The sequence below is a fragment of the Teleopsis dalmanni genome, chromosome 2, assembly GCF_002237135.1.
Source record: "Teleopsis dalmanni isolate 2A chromosome 2, ASM223713v2, whole genome shotgun sequence".
Classification (NCBI taxonomy): Eukaryota; Metazoa; Arthropoda; class Insecta; order Diptera; family Diopsidae; genus Teleopsis; species Teleopsis dalmanni.
The window spans coordinates 201,485,333-201,500,823 of record NC_051847.1 but is presented as its reverse complement, the minus strand read 5'-3'; the positions used below and the strand labels follow the sequence as shown (position 1 = coordinate 201,500,823).

The 15,491-nt window shown below is 27.4% G+C and overlaps 3 protein-coding genes across 3 annotated transcripts; 2 read left to right on the top strand and 1 right to left on the bottom strand.

The window, feature by feature from the left end:
- The first annotated feature begins 642 nt into the window (after nucleotides 1–642).
- On the top strand, nucleotides 643–2,024 carry LOC119683157 (high affinity copper uptake protein 1-like). Its single transcript, XM_038096770.1, has 2 exons — nucleotides 643–1,297; nucleotides 1,430–2,024. The coding sequence occupies exons 1-2, from the start codon at nucleotides 1,292–1,294 to the stop codon at nucleotides 1,859–1,861; spliced, it is 438 nt and encodes a 145-aa protein (XP_037952698.1). The 5' UTR covers nucleotides 643–1,291; the 3' UTR covers nucleotides 1,862–2,024.
- A 3,010-nt stretch (nucleotides 2,025–5,034) lies between these two features.
- On the top strand, nucleotides 5,035–8,084 carry LOC119676570 (high affinity copper uptake protein 1-like). The gene is made up of 3 exons (XM_038087811.1): nucleotides 5,035–5,073; nucleotides 7,481–7,556; nucleotides 7,644–8,084. The coding sequence occupies exons 2-3, from the start codon at nucleotides 7,488–7,490 to the stop codon at nucleotides 8,082–8,084; spliced, it is 510 nt and encodes a 169-aa protein (XP_037943739.1). The 5' UTR covers nucleotides 5,035–5,073; nucleotides 7,481–7,487.
- A 1,793-nt stretch (nucleotides 8,085–9,877) lies between these two features.
- Nucleotides 9,878–11,014, bottom strand: LOC119676569 (paired box pox-meso protein-like; the record flags this gene model as incomplete). Its single annotated transcript, XM_038087809.1, has 1 exon — nucleotides 9,878–11,014. A coding segment is annotated over one exon (1,023 nt), but the record flags the coding sequence as incomplete, so codon positions are not given.
- Nucleotides 11,015–15,491: the final 4,477 nt, after the last annotated feature.

Sequence of the window (15,491 nt, the reverse complement as noted above, 5' to 3'; positions counted from 1 at the left end):
TTATTTAAACTAAATCAGTTTGTTTTATAAGTTTATTTTCATTTAAAATATATAATTTAAAATTATGTGTTATGTATATTATATTATATAAATCCAATTTTTTATCCTTTAAAGTGATTCGATTAGAAAATATATGTCTATATATATATATTGTTTATAACTGGTATATTTATTGCATATTTGTATTTTTAATTATATTTTGGAATACCTAATTCGTCTTCAATTTTTAAAAACATTTTTATTATTGTTTTCAAATTTAAAAATAATTTAGTTTTATATTTATTTAAACTTTCTTAATAATTTTCAGTTTATAGTAATGCATTTATGCAATAGAACTCCAAAATATCCAAATTCCGTCCCATATTTATTGCCATATATATGAAAAACTTAAATAATAATATTCACAGGCATAAACTATTTTGTAATAAAATAATATTCTTTAAAATAATGAAACCATCAAATATTATGAAATAGTTATTTATATAAATGTATTTATGATATTCACGCTTTCTATATTTATATATAGTATAGAATTGTATTAGATGATATACATCATATATATTTTTCATGAATAATTTATTTTTTAATAAAAAGAAAAGTATATAAAGAGCTTTAAATGCTTTGATTAAATTTAAATAATTCTGAATTCTAAACAACCGGATTGACATTTTAAGTAAAAGAACTTAAATAGAAAAATGCCTTTACGAATGTGTAATTATACCTTAGTAGAAAGATTAAATTAAAAAGGACTACTACTCTGAGAGCTTGGAGACATGATATTTAATTATTAATCGAACGCGAATATGACAATCGTAAAAAAATAAATAAGCACAAAATCATTCATCGTTTTTAACTAGGATATCTGTTCGACAATAAAATATAAAACGTGGTAGTCTAGTAACTGGTCACAACTTAAAAAAAAACGCGCATTCCAGCGTATTATAAAAGCTTGACAAAAATAATTATATATGGATTATGTTAACATTGTGAGTGGTTTTAACTTCACCAATGTCCCATTAGGAGTCATGACATGACAGGTAGTAAAGCCCGTGCTTTTACTACCTGACATTGCGCAGCCAACAAGAATATGGGCGACAGTCTACTCTGGGTGCCGCTCTTCTGTTTAAATCTGTTACTTGGAAATTCATATAAATTTTTAGATAGAAGCATAGAGTGATTTTAAGATTTGAGTCTTGTTTGTATGTTAGTGATCTTGACCTTATCGAAAGACGGCTTATTTCCTTCGTACTTATAAAAGAACGATAGCAAATGGATAAATAAGAGGACTTGGATGTTTGTAAGTTACAGAAATGTACAATAGTTCAATTTTTTTCGATTTGAACAATAAATTATGATTCAGCTAAATTTTAAATATTTATAAATAAATCTTAATAAACAAGCAGAAAATAACTTTTGAATTTTTTTTCAGTTCCATGGTGGACACTGTGAACGTATTTTGTGGACTAGTTGGGTTGCATACACTGTTACTGAGTTTACATTCTCATGTCTGGCCTGGTTTGCAATTTGTTTCATATATGAGGCTCTTAAATTTTACCGTGAATATTTACTCATCAAAGCTGCAAAAGCTGCGTCGCAACCTATGTCTTCAGAACATAACAGTGGTTCTTGTACACCATTAGCAGAAATAAGAAGGAAAAATTATTGGCAAATAATAACAGATCCGGCACATCTGTTACAGACTGTTCTAAACTTCTTTCAAGTCATTATATCATATCTGATAATGTTGGTTTTCATGAACTACAATTATTGGTTATGCTTGTCAGTCTTTTTGGGTTTAACATGTGGTTACTTCTTCTTTGGTTGGATCAAAAAAGGCGTTGAAAAGGATTGCTGTCATTGAAATAAAAAAGTAAAATTGTATTTCATTAATTAAGAATAATACTAATTATCTGTAACTATTACATATGCAATAGTAAAAATATCAAAATTTATTTTATAGTAATTAGAAAAAAAAATAAGATAACAGTTATTAATTTTTTTTTCATAAATTATTTAATCTTCAATAAATAAACCCTAACTCCGTCCTAAGTTTTAACGTTAGAAGGTAAAATTTATTTTCACTTTTTAACAATAAAATTTAAAAATGTGTTAAAATTCAAAAATTCATTTGTATATTATATATTTATATTTTATATAGTAAAATCAATAAAGATACTTAACGTTTGTATACGCAAATTTACTTTTTTTACTTCGAAAAATATTTTATGCAGGATTGTGAACTATTTATGGATAATACAATAATACTATATATTCAAATAACTGAAATTTATAACGCAGCCATTACAAACAGCTGTTCTCTGAAAAGGCCTGACTCTCCCATTCAAGAAGAGGGGTACCTCTACTGATTTTCAGGTCAGTTAAAAATGGGTCCTTATTATTTTGAATTTTCTTCTATCCAATGATGGACACTGACACATGATTTGAAGTATAATTTACTCGTGAACCAAAAAACCACATCCCCGACAAAAGTCGAGAGAGAGTAGACCACGTCTTATACCAATGTCCTGGCAGTACCGATACTATATTATTGAGTTGATACCGCTATAGTTGAAAAACATAACTGGTACAAATTTTATCCAATTCGGAGCAGGTGACTTTTGTCATCTGACAAGAATCTTTATCTTCCAAATAAGTAGATATAGCAAGGTTTTCCTCGTCAATCCTTGGTATTTATGATTAATTGTCAGTTTAACGCAGAGTAAATTTTGGAGAGCAGCACGTCCAGATATCACTATGAGTTGGACACTGACAACTTATTAAAAAAACGCCTTTTTAAACCAATTTCATTAAATACAGCCTATTTTTGAATTCAAGTGTGTGTCGCAACCACGAGTATACGAATAATTTAAAAGGTTCAAAGACGTTCGTACAAGCTTGGACCATGATGAGATCCCTGGCTGCCCAACAACTTCTGTTACTGAAGAAAACATTGAATCGGCGAAGCAGATTGTGTTGGAAAATCGTTGTGAACCGATTAGAGATATTGCAGTGTTGTTGGGCATATCATATGGATGAAAAATTTACCGATTTGTTAAGCACGGGAATTCAAAAATTAAAAATTAAAGTTCTTATTTGATCACAAGAAGATGGCGACATTAATTCTAGAAACCGTATTCAGTGCCTACTCTGTTGCACAATAAATTGTTTTAACTTCTGCATGAAAAACACTATAATGATCAGGTATTTTTAGTAAGATGGTAAGACCAAATTTTCTAGAAAAGTTTTTACTGCTAAATTTGTCGTTTAATTTGAAGCCCTCAGTGTAAATTTTAACCGTCTTAATAAGGAACACTATATTTAAAGTTCAGTTGTCTCTGCTTGCTATGACAGAGCCAAACGCTTGAATGAAGTTCGGCTATGAGGATGGCAAATTCTGATTAAATATACTTGCGTCCTCATTTTTAGTTCTGGACCAGCGATTCTGGATAGCGTTGTCTGGTTGCTACTAACTAAATTATAATGTATTTCTTTGAAGATTTTGTTATATATATCAACAATTTATTTATACAATTATAGTTAAATAAATTTATTTTATTTGTTGTTTTAATTGTATAAATTTATATCACATTTTCCCTTCTAAGATTGATTGACAGATTAAGATTTCGGTAAAGGCGCTAAAGAATGGTTTAGATAAAGTTTTAATAAACTTATTTTCTTTCTCATAATTAAAAAACATAATTTTAGGTTTGTTATAAACAGTAATAAACAACATCTTATTGTACACATTTTAATTTAATTAAATGCTTTGTTGAGTGCAAAAAAGCTTGAATTTTCTTATGAGAAAAATATCTTATCAAATTAAACTATTTTCGTGATTGAAGTGATTACTTCGGTAGTATCGTTATTACTTATAAAAGTAATAAAAGCTAGCGCTTCATTGCTCGGTGTTGGGCATTTTTAGTGAATAAATTTATTCATTTTCAAAAATTTATAAAAAATGTTTAAAAAAGAAATTATTTAAGTCAGGAAATATAAGAATTAATTTGTTAATATATGAAAGCGTACAGTTGGTAATTTTTTAATAACAATTACAGGTGAGTTTATTAGTAAACATAAATCTTATACTTGTTTATTTTGTTCATTTCTTGTCTCTTATATGTTTGATGTCATGTCTCAATAACTACTGATAAGATAAAACTCAATTACTTGTTCTACTTATGCGCTACACTCTCTGAGATATAATATTTTCGTTTAATAATATTTTTATTAAACGTATAGAATATACACAGAGTATTTGTATATATAGTTTTCAACAATAGCATGTTGCCCTTTGACTAGCAATCTCAGCATATAAATTAAATTGCTCATATCCCGCACATAGTAATTTAAACATACAGTATGGAAAGTAGAGATATAAGGTCGTCAGTAAATTTTAGTTTAAATAATAAAGAGTGTTGAAGAAGTATACTTGATGGAATTTCAGGACCATAAAAAAGTTTCATAAAGAGCTTATGTGAATCCTTCTATTTTTTAGTTACGAAACCAATTCAACGGTTTAAAACGTAAGTCTCTATATTGGAGATATGGAATATTGAGTATATTTTATGATATCAATTATAAAACCTATGTGTTGGTGTTTACATTGGATTTTTAGAATATTCATTTCATGGAAAGAAATTTTAATTTAATTTTAATAATAATTACTTATTGTCTGTGATCAAGTGAACAGAAATATGGAGATATAAACTTAAAAAAATATTTTTCAATAATATTATTAAATTAATTTTTTTTCTAAATAATAATAACTTTGCTTTCACATTGAATTTTATAAGAGATCGTGTCGTTTGTGTTCTTAAAGTGAAAAATTGTAATTATTTTGACTTCACTCATTTTACATTTACGTATAAAAATGTCACTCTACGTATCAGATACTTCAGCGGTGAAAATAATTCATTTTAAATCCCACAATCGTAAACAATTCTTATCTTTTGTATGGGATTTAATTAACTGCAAGTCGTTTCAGTGGAGTAAGACACCAACACGTTTGTTGACGATATTTTAGTAGAAAAATTGCTTACAGTGACAAGTGCTATTTACGCTTCATAAACAGTGGTGAGAGAATGGAAAATAATAACAAAATGTGTGATTTGTTAAACAACTCGAAAAAATTTAAATAAACTTTTATTAATAAATATTTTATATTTATTTATAAATACCATTATATTTATATTTATAATTCATTAAATATTAATTTAAATGCATTACTGCAATCAGAATTCAGTGAATCATAAGTGATAATTGAGATTGTGCGGTCTAAGACCATTGAACTAAGAGAAAAATACTAGAAATTATATAAATTCTTTTAAAATTTATTTTAAAATATCATACATACTTACTTATAATCAAAATTTTATAAAATCAAACATTTTTCTAAAAGTTTGCGATACCATATAATAATATTATTATATTATGCACAAAGATACATCAAAAATAAATATATAACAAAAGTCAAGATATATAGTAAAACCATTGAATTAAAGATTGTATATAGTACAATAAACATATAGTGAATGTACTTTATATATTCGAATGCATATATATCGATACATTTGACCATTTATATGACCATTTACTTAAAATGTACGCGTTTTTCTCTATATAGATTATATCCGGTATTCATCGACGATTTACATTAGGGAAATAATGTTCAACATGTCATTAAACATATATACATACATATATGGAAATAAATAAATTTGAATCAACATTGATATATCTATACAGAAACTTGAAATATATAACATTTCAGTTATATATAATTAGTACTTCTTTAAAACATTCAATTAGCTATACATTTGTTTTAATCAGTTAAAATGGTTTAACGAAATACGGCCGGTCTATCAGCAATGACGTTATAAGGTTCAAAGGCAACCTGAACCAAAAAATGTGATACCCCACTCTTTAAAACATAAATTTTAATCACTTTCTATACTCTATATTTTTCTAAAGTTTTTTTTTTAACTGTTGTCTTCCTTAAAAATTGCACCATAATCGATGTTAAGTAATTATATATTATATATAGTTTAAGTTTTTGTAATACTATTTCATTTAGTTTTTCATATATTATGTTATTCTTCACAAAAAACCTTTTTGTATTGTTTTAATATTATAACTTCCTCAAACCAACTAATATAATGACGGTAATCCAAGTTCACAGTCTTCAAAATATTCAGAAGTTCGGTAGTAACAGGGACATGATGAGAATTGGATAGAAAATATAATTCAATCTATTCTACTGCATACTTTCATCAAATTAATTTAATCCCACAGTTAGAATGCTAGTCTATTAATTCTATGAATGATGTCATACCTTATTGACTTCATTTTTTTAAGATATAAAATATTTGCCACACGTTAAGTTATCATTCAAACGCATTACTTTCATCTGTAATTGAAAGTATGAGTATACTCCAGACTATACTCCAGATTTCTATGGTTTTTGAAAATTTTCGAATTGCTTCTTATTATATATAATCTTATTATATATATGCCACATAACATATATACTTTATATCTTTGATGTTCAAAATAAAGTCAATTGACAATTAAGCTACCTTAATTTTAAGAGGTTCTGATGATTTTAAGAGGTTATCCCATTTATTTTATGTTTAAACAAAAGTTTTATTTTTAAAAATGAAATATCGATTCCAAAAGATGATAATTAATTAAATTAATTATTTAAATACATTGATTATATATTTTAAACAAATGTTTGTTATCAGTAAAAAATAAAATAAAATAAAATAAAATAAAATAAAATAAAATAAAATAAAGGTACCCTAAAGATAACTACAGACTATAATCGAAATATTGGTGACAATAAAATATATTTTTTAATATATTTAAAAAAAATTGTGTATTATTTAAACAATTAACCAATAAGTCCGTTCGAAAACATATTAATAAAATTTGGTAATATATTTATTAATGGTTTAATATTTATAATTATTTAAATTATAAATTAATAATTCGATTAATCTGTAATTTAGAAATATGCAAAAATTTATAAAAAAACTTAAACGAATATAAATCTTAAAATGTATCCATATTCGCAATTGATACCCAGTAGGAAATATGTATATAATGACTTACCTCTCAATGCAGCATCAACATAATAAATTTCTCAGTTGTTGCGCTGCTTTGCGTTTCATTAAGCAAGGGGAAGGAATACTCCTCCAAAAGACGAATAAAAATATGTTAATATTCTAACATTGAACAAAAAATATTTAAAAATATTAAAAAAGTATTGTATATCAAATTATAAAATTTTAACAAATTATTAAGTTTGTTTTTATAATGTAGGAAGATTTATATATTTTTCAAAATATATTTCAAATATTTTTTTAATAAAACTTTTTCCTTGAATCATATAAAATTAATAAAGCTATTTATTAACTTTTAATAAATTTAATTTTATTTTCGTAAACTATAACTATTTATTACTTGAAATATTTTTTAGTTTAAAAATGGATCATAATCATGCACAGGAAAATATTGACGTTAACGAGGAAAAATCTTGTCCATCTTCAATGGTGGTAAGTGTTATTATCGGAATCTTTCATTTACAATTTATTTAATTATTTAATAAAACAATTATAATTAATGTTAAATTTATTTGTTAGTTTCACGGCGGGCATTGTGAAAGAATTCTATGGAAAGATTGGATCGCCAGTAGTATTCCAGAATTTTTATTTGCAATATTAGTTATATTTTCTGTTGCATTTTTGTATGAATTACTTAAATGTTTACGAGAATATTTACTAAGATTAACAGTGAGAAAAGAGGTGAAACGTATGACACTGGAAATGGAAATGAAATCAAACAGGTGTCACTCGAAACCAAAAGAAATTCGAACACAGACATATCTGGAACGTCTATTAGCTGCTCCACATATTATACAGACCTTAATTAATTTAATACAAATTATAATATCCTATTTACTAATGTTAGTATTTATGAGCTACAATTATTGGATTTGTTTGGCTATTATTTTAGGTTCAGGTTTAGGATATTTTTTTTTTGGGTGGATTAAGCAGGATATGAAAGAAACAGAATGTTGCTGATATTAAGTGAAAAATTTATATATTTTTGTTTAATTTTAAATATTTTTAAAAAACAAATTTTAAGAGTAATTAATTAAAAATTTGTTTTTTAATATGTTTCTTATTTTTTATTGTTTTAAATTTAATTTTATATCTTAAAAATTTTTTTTGTTTTTTATTAAGTAGTAGTAAGTAAAAACTTAATTTAATAAAAATGATAAAGAATGATATTATTTAATTAATAACTTAAATATTTTATAAATAAATAGATACAAACCGTTTAGAATTAAATATTGAAAGAAATATTTTTTTATTAACATATTTTGAAAATTTTTTATTCATAAAAAAAAATTATTTTTAAAAATACAATTAATTTTTTGTTTTTACTATATAATAGAAATACTTCTTGTAATAACTATAATAATTTTAATACTATTTGATTTATATACATGATATACGAAATATATATTCAAAGACTGGGATAAAAAGAAAAAAATTCAATAAATTTGAATACAATATTAAATTTTAGTGGTAATTATGTTAACACAATCAAACTATATAAAATATATAAACATGGTTTAAAGTAATTTATGAAAAATATTAATAAATATTATTTAATTTTTAATAGTTTCTAATATTTATTTTTTTATGTATATTTTTAAATTAAAAATTAAATGGTCACAAATTTGGCAATTAGATACTGGGTAAAATTATTTAATGTAAAAACTGGTTAGTCAGATTTTTTACTGCATATTGAATAGTTACGGACTAGTTGAAACTCAAGAGAAAGCTAAGAATTTTAAGCTAATATGATTTTTTGTTGTGATAAATTTATTGGAACGCATCTATCTTCCTCTTGTAAAGTGGGTGAAAGTCTAATAAGATTTTAAATTCATAAATGTTGACTTTATATGGCCGAATAATTGTAAAACAAGTTATTTTAAATAAAATAGCGGATAATGTACGATATCACACACTCAGGTTTATTAAATGATTATTTTGATTTATAAAAAAATAAGAGCATAGAGAGGATTGTTTTTTCTTCTTAATAATAAATTATTAAAAAATACATTAAAATTCTTTTAATTGAATAATTCCAGAGAAACCCCACTGTGTTCTGCAAATGGTGAAACTCCGACGGTAATTGTGACAGATATTTAATCATTTATGAGAAGTGATTTAGATGTATATATATTTTTTTTTTAGAAGTATAGTTTATAATTTTCTGAAGTAAATCTTGTACCTGCACTGTAATTATTGATTTTGTAAATATTTAAATTTCTCTTGAAAAATTTTATATATTTCTTGAGTATTAAGTTCAAAATTTTAAACTATTGTGTTAACAATATTATTTATATAAAAATTAATTTTATGTTATAAATTTTAACATTTTTATAAATTCAATTTTCAAAACAACTAAAACTCTTTACTCGTTAACTATAATACATGTTATCCCAAAGTAAGCTTAATTAAATTACTAGTCTTAATTAAATTATATGATATGTATCTTTTTGTGGTTTCCACTTTTTTTACATAACATTATAAAATTGATTTAAATAATGTAAAATTAAAATTAAAATTTTCATTACAATTTATTTTATACTTAATTATTATTGCAAATTTATAACTACACATTATTATTTTCTTTTTTGACAAGATTTTTGTTTACTTAAGAGTATTGATAAATTCTTTCTGTTCATTACTATATACAAATTCAAAATTAAATTTTTATCCATTTTTATATCTTAAAAATACAATTTCTTATAATAAAACTTAATTTAATGAAATTCCTTTACATTTTATCTTATGGCAAAATGAAGTTACACGGTATTGAGTATTTAAACTTATCTCTATTCTACGCCTTTCCGATATTAAAATATAAAGTTAAAACCATAAACAAAAAAAAATTTAATTAACAAAAACAAACTTCATAAACTCGTTGCGCCTGCAGCCATCATACCACCGTGATGATGGTGCATGCCGCCATTTTGAAAATACATATAATAATTATAGGGTTGCTGTACTACCTGATGCTGATGTGTTGCATTAGTGCTGATATTTTCATTATCGAGTGCTTGCTGCGTACTTCCTGTGCCGGCCACACTACCAACTGGAGACGGTGTCATTGGAATTGCTGGCGTCAATGGTGATATGGCGTTGCCTACTTGACAACTGGCGCGTAACGCAACCGCCTGATGATGTGCCAATATATCAGTAACTGAATGCGATGACGGCCAACAATGCGCCGCGGCTGCAGCAGCTGCAACACTGTGCAATTGATGTGCCTGGGCTCCACCTTGAGGCGGTGATGGACTTCCACATGAAACAGCGGTTTTCATACCGTATGTACTGTACGGTTGATAGATGGAGTTATATAAATGTGGATGCGCATGAGCGGCTGTGTGATGTGCTGCTGCAGCTACAGCTGAAACGGCATGTGAGGGGGGCGCTGAGTGATGATGATGATGATGGTGTGCATGAGGATGATGCGGTGAAGTATTTGTACTGCCTGTTATGCTTGCATTGTGATGATGTCCCATAGCGCCAAGCTTATTGCGTAGTATACGCGATATTGAACTGACGCTAGGCACATTCGTTTTATCGCAAACACCTTCTGACAGCAGACGATCGCGTATTTCCCAAGCAAATATGCCTGGATCTCGTTGCTTTAATTCTCGTATGTAACTGACTACTTTAGGTGTGGTCACCCGTGGCTTTGAACCGCCTATGGCGCCAGGTAATATGGAACCAGTTTCGTGATAACGTGCAAGTATTTTCGAAACACAACCATGACTGACACGTAGCTGTCGCGATATATCACAGGGTCTTATGCCTAAACGCGCCAACTCCACTATGCGCATACGTGTTGCGTTCGGTAAAGGTCTACCATTTACAAAGACACCGCCTAATTGATTTACTTCGCCATATTGTGGTAGGTGATTTTCTGTAAGGAAATAAAAAAATAATAATGATGAAACCGAATTGTATGATTAATTCTTGAGAAACATAAAAATCAATACTAAAATTTTTCCGTTGAGTTTGTAAGTGCGTTGTTCCTAAACTGCTTTTAATATTCTTGTTCATTAGAAAATTGAAATTTGCCTTGTTGTAGCAGTTCATTAATAGATTGTAAATTGTTGCAATTTAGTTCCTAGAATCGCAATGCATGCATACTTCTAATTATCGTAAGAAAGCAGGCACTTTCTGTGAGAAACATACCAAAAGCCACGTACTTGGAAAATGTTTCCGAAGTCGTAACAATTTCTGTTTTGTTATTTTTAAAACATAGAGTAAGAATTATAAGTTTTATTTAAATTGCAAGAAAAATTTAAATAATTTACGAATGAAAACAAAGAGAGAAACATACATTTAGTTTCTAAGGAAGTCAGTTGAGAATTCAATCACTAAAATTTTAAAATCATAATGTTGCAGTTAAACTTTATGTTCATAAAAGAAATAATTCCTATTGATTAAACATTACTTGAAATTACCTAATATGCAACATAAGTCTACGCTGTACTAATAGTTTCTGAATTAACGAACGTATATTTATTAGCAGTCCCATGTTTCATTAGATCATCTAAAAAAGTTTATCACATAAGATGATTCTATACGATTTTTATGTTGTATGTTATTGTATGAGTTTATGACATAAGAATTTTCTACATAAAATATTAATCCCATTTTCAATTTCCAAGTACTTATATGTGACTATATATAAATTATGTGGCGTTATAATTTATTGCGGTAAATTTCACTCCTTCTTCTTTCCGCTAATGAAGACATTGTGCAACTACTTGGACTTGTCTGTTTATTCGGATCAGATATAACGTGTCGTTCAGTGTTCGTCGGTAAGCGGCGTGCTTACTTCTGATGCACTTCATAAGTCTCATAAATCATCATGTATTGTAACATCTAGTTCTGATGTCTAAGTGATGTAAAACTCCTTACGATTTATAGATATGATCTGAACCATAACTTTCTTCAATAACCGCCACTCGCAATTTAACTCAATGATTTCCTCGTGGTCGGTATATATCACTGAGTAATGAACCGAACTTTTAAAGGATTTACTTGAGTTATGTAGTCCATCGCCTTTCTCTGTACGTTTTGTATTATTTATTACTACTGTTATAATAACAAGTCTGTTATTGTTAATTATTGGTTTTTCAGATGATTCAGATGTACACCATTTCCTGCTCCAGCCTTTAGCTATTGTTTGCTGTTCGGTTAGAAGGAGTTACATAGGGTATAGTATTGCTGCTAACAATAGAAGGTTTGTTAATTAGTTGTGATGTTTGTTTGTTTGTTGTTGTGGCTGGTGTTTTTAGTTTGGTCAAGTAGTTGCGTCTTGTCCACTCGACGCACTATGTATTAAATCTTTTTACCGGCATTTTTACTGGATTCGGCAGATACTCGTGCCGTGGTCTTGCTTGCTTTGATGTTACAGTTTATATTCTGTACAGTTTAGTTAAAAAAATTCAGTTTTTATCAAACAGAAATAGCTACATCAGTTATATAATATTATATCCCAATGGCATTTCTAGTGTTAGACTAAGATATCGGTTACTAGTAGTTGATCTTAGTTATTTTTGCAATTCGTATAATTTTTTAGAAAAATAAATGCTTTTCGCACACATGTGAGCACTGTGACAATCTTATTATGTGATTAGTTTGCAACATTGAATGTCACCAAGATACAGTAATCCCCCCGCTCTCCCCTTTAATACGGTACTCCTATAACGCGTTTTCATATTACGCGATTTCAAACCCCCATATAAGACGGGCATTATTCCCTCATATAACGCGGGGATTTGTATAGTTCATTACTAGCTTCGCAAATACCCCTATAACGCGTTTTCCTATAACGCGGAACTAATTTTCCGTGTTATAGAGGGTTTTAGGGGGGATAACTGTGGTTCATTTGAATTCTACACGTTACTTGGCATATAGATACCAGTATTTCCACCTTTCATATGAAAATATTGTATTTATCGCTATTGTCTTCGTCGGCGAAATGCTTCTAATGTTTTATATGTAGTATATTATTGCTGTGTGTTAAAAAGAAGAATTTATTTAATCTTTCATTAAATAGTTAATCTCTCTAATGCTTCGTTTATAAATTTTACTTATTTTTTACTTAATAACCAATTCACTAAATCGATCATCTGTGCACTTCAAAAAAACCCAAATTGCATCATAAATTACCATAAATTCTACAAAAAAGATTTTAAAAAATTTGTTTCGTATAGTGTAAATTGTGCTTTCTGTTAAAGAAACAAAAAAAAAAATTCTCAGCCAAAGATCTATCCGCTACAGATGTTGACTCAGTATATCGGCCTCATTTTCATTCATAAAATTTTTTTTTTTTTGTTTAATATTTAAACAAACGTGCACAAAGCTGCTTAATCTTCAGAATTGTTATTGACTTCGTCTATGGGTCATAATTGTGATGATTGTTTTGTGGAATACTAATAAATATTTGCCGTTAAACACTTGCACTTGCTACTACTTCTGAACTCTTTGTGAGTGAGTGGTTTTAGTTTATTGAGGAAAGCAGAAAAGTTCTAAAAAGAAGTACTTGTACGTGCAAATGTAAAAGTACATCTCGGTACTTATTGGATAAGCGTGAGTAGTAATAATAGCGGCGAAATTGAATCACTAATGGAAATGTGTGCTGTAATATTGATTAATAAAATACCCTACAGTTGAGTACAATATTAATAGGCCAAATAATGTAAAACTAACGTGTACACGTTAGTTATGAGTAACTTCTAGATAATAACTTGAACATTATGTCAATATTTAAATCACGTTTTCTTAATTATTAAACAGTACTAGGTATATTTCCTTTGCGTTATGTTACTACTCATACTTGAGCTGTAACCAAGTATAATAATATCTTGCTAGTAATTGATAACACCAATTGCATTTACTTAAAGGTTGTAGTGCTGTGAAGCAATTTAAATGTGTTATTTACTCTTATGAACAAATGATTTCTTTGGTGGCAGATCATATTACCATATAATAGTACGGGTATTGCACTTAGTGTCGCATGAAAAGTTAATTTAAAAAAGAAATAAAGAAACTAAAGCGTGGTTTGAAACTCAGTTTATGACATAGTCACATTACATATGACTCTGTTCCAACCGTCTCGACTTATATGACTGTGTTCAAATAATTAAAGAAAAATTTGTGTTATTAATCATTTAAGTTTTAATAAAAAAAAACATCGATAAATGTGTTACAATATTTATAAGATATGAAGTAAATCTAACTGAGGATATGAAGAGATTTTAGTCTGATAAATGAAAATATTATTTTAAAAAATACAAGTGATCTACGGTCCGTCATCAGTTAGAAAATAAATAAATGATAATGATTCTAGTATAGTTCAAGTTTAGTGTGGGGCAGGGATAAGCCCCCCAGCCACAATAGAGTAAAAATGCGCAATAGCACTAACTCAAATCACAACAACAACAACAACAAGTCAATTTACTAATCAATTTTCCTTTAATATGTTTTTTTCATATGTCTATACTCTTTAAATTTGTCAAGATTTAAAAAAGAGTCTACTGTTTCGGTGATGATTGAAGCAAATTTCTCCTCTTTCGAGCATTCTTTCGCGATTTTCGTATATTTAGTAGTTGTTGAGAGCCAAATATGAGAATATCCAGGGCGAATGAATAATAAAACGTATTATTCATAAAAATTGAATATTGTAGACAATATTTTCAAAGGCAGAATCTATCCACTAATTCTGGTTTAACACAACGAACCACCTGTGTCTTGGATTATAGTTTATCCATTTAATAATAATAAAAATTTTAACGTAATTTTAAAAAAAGAGTAAATGTTTGGATAGAACTTCAATCCTATGCCTATGTAGCTTACTTAATATATTAAAAATTCAAATATGCAAAGTTAGTATACCATATTTTGTGAGCTCATTTAATGATTTTGAACAAATAGATCATTGACAGAGTATTACAATTTATAGAATACAAAACGTTTAATTTATTTAAAATTTACTGAATTGTTTTCTAAATAATTTTAAAACTTTTTTCAATAAATTGTTTATCAGTTCAAAAAGTCTGTTTAGTCATAACTCTTCTTCTAAGCATTTTAGTTGATCATTAATCTTCAGTAATTACCGAAATCGTAAGTCATGCGCATTTGGAAATCCATAAAAAATACCACAAACAAACATTAAGAATAAAATGAACAAACCCATGAGTATCTGAATATATTTACATATGTGAAATCTGTATTAAAGTACAAATAAAGACAAATTTATTGACATTTGGTGCAAAAGTCAAAATTAAACAAAATATTTTCTCTAAATGCTCTTTCAGTTGGTACAAATTGTGGATGTCACTAAAAAATATTTCATCTTTAGAACACCCCGCACAAGCAAGAGGAGATACT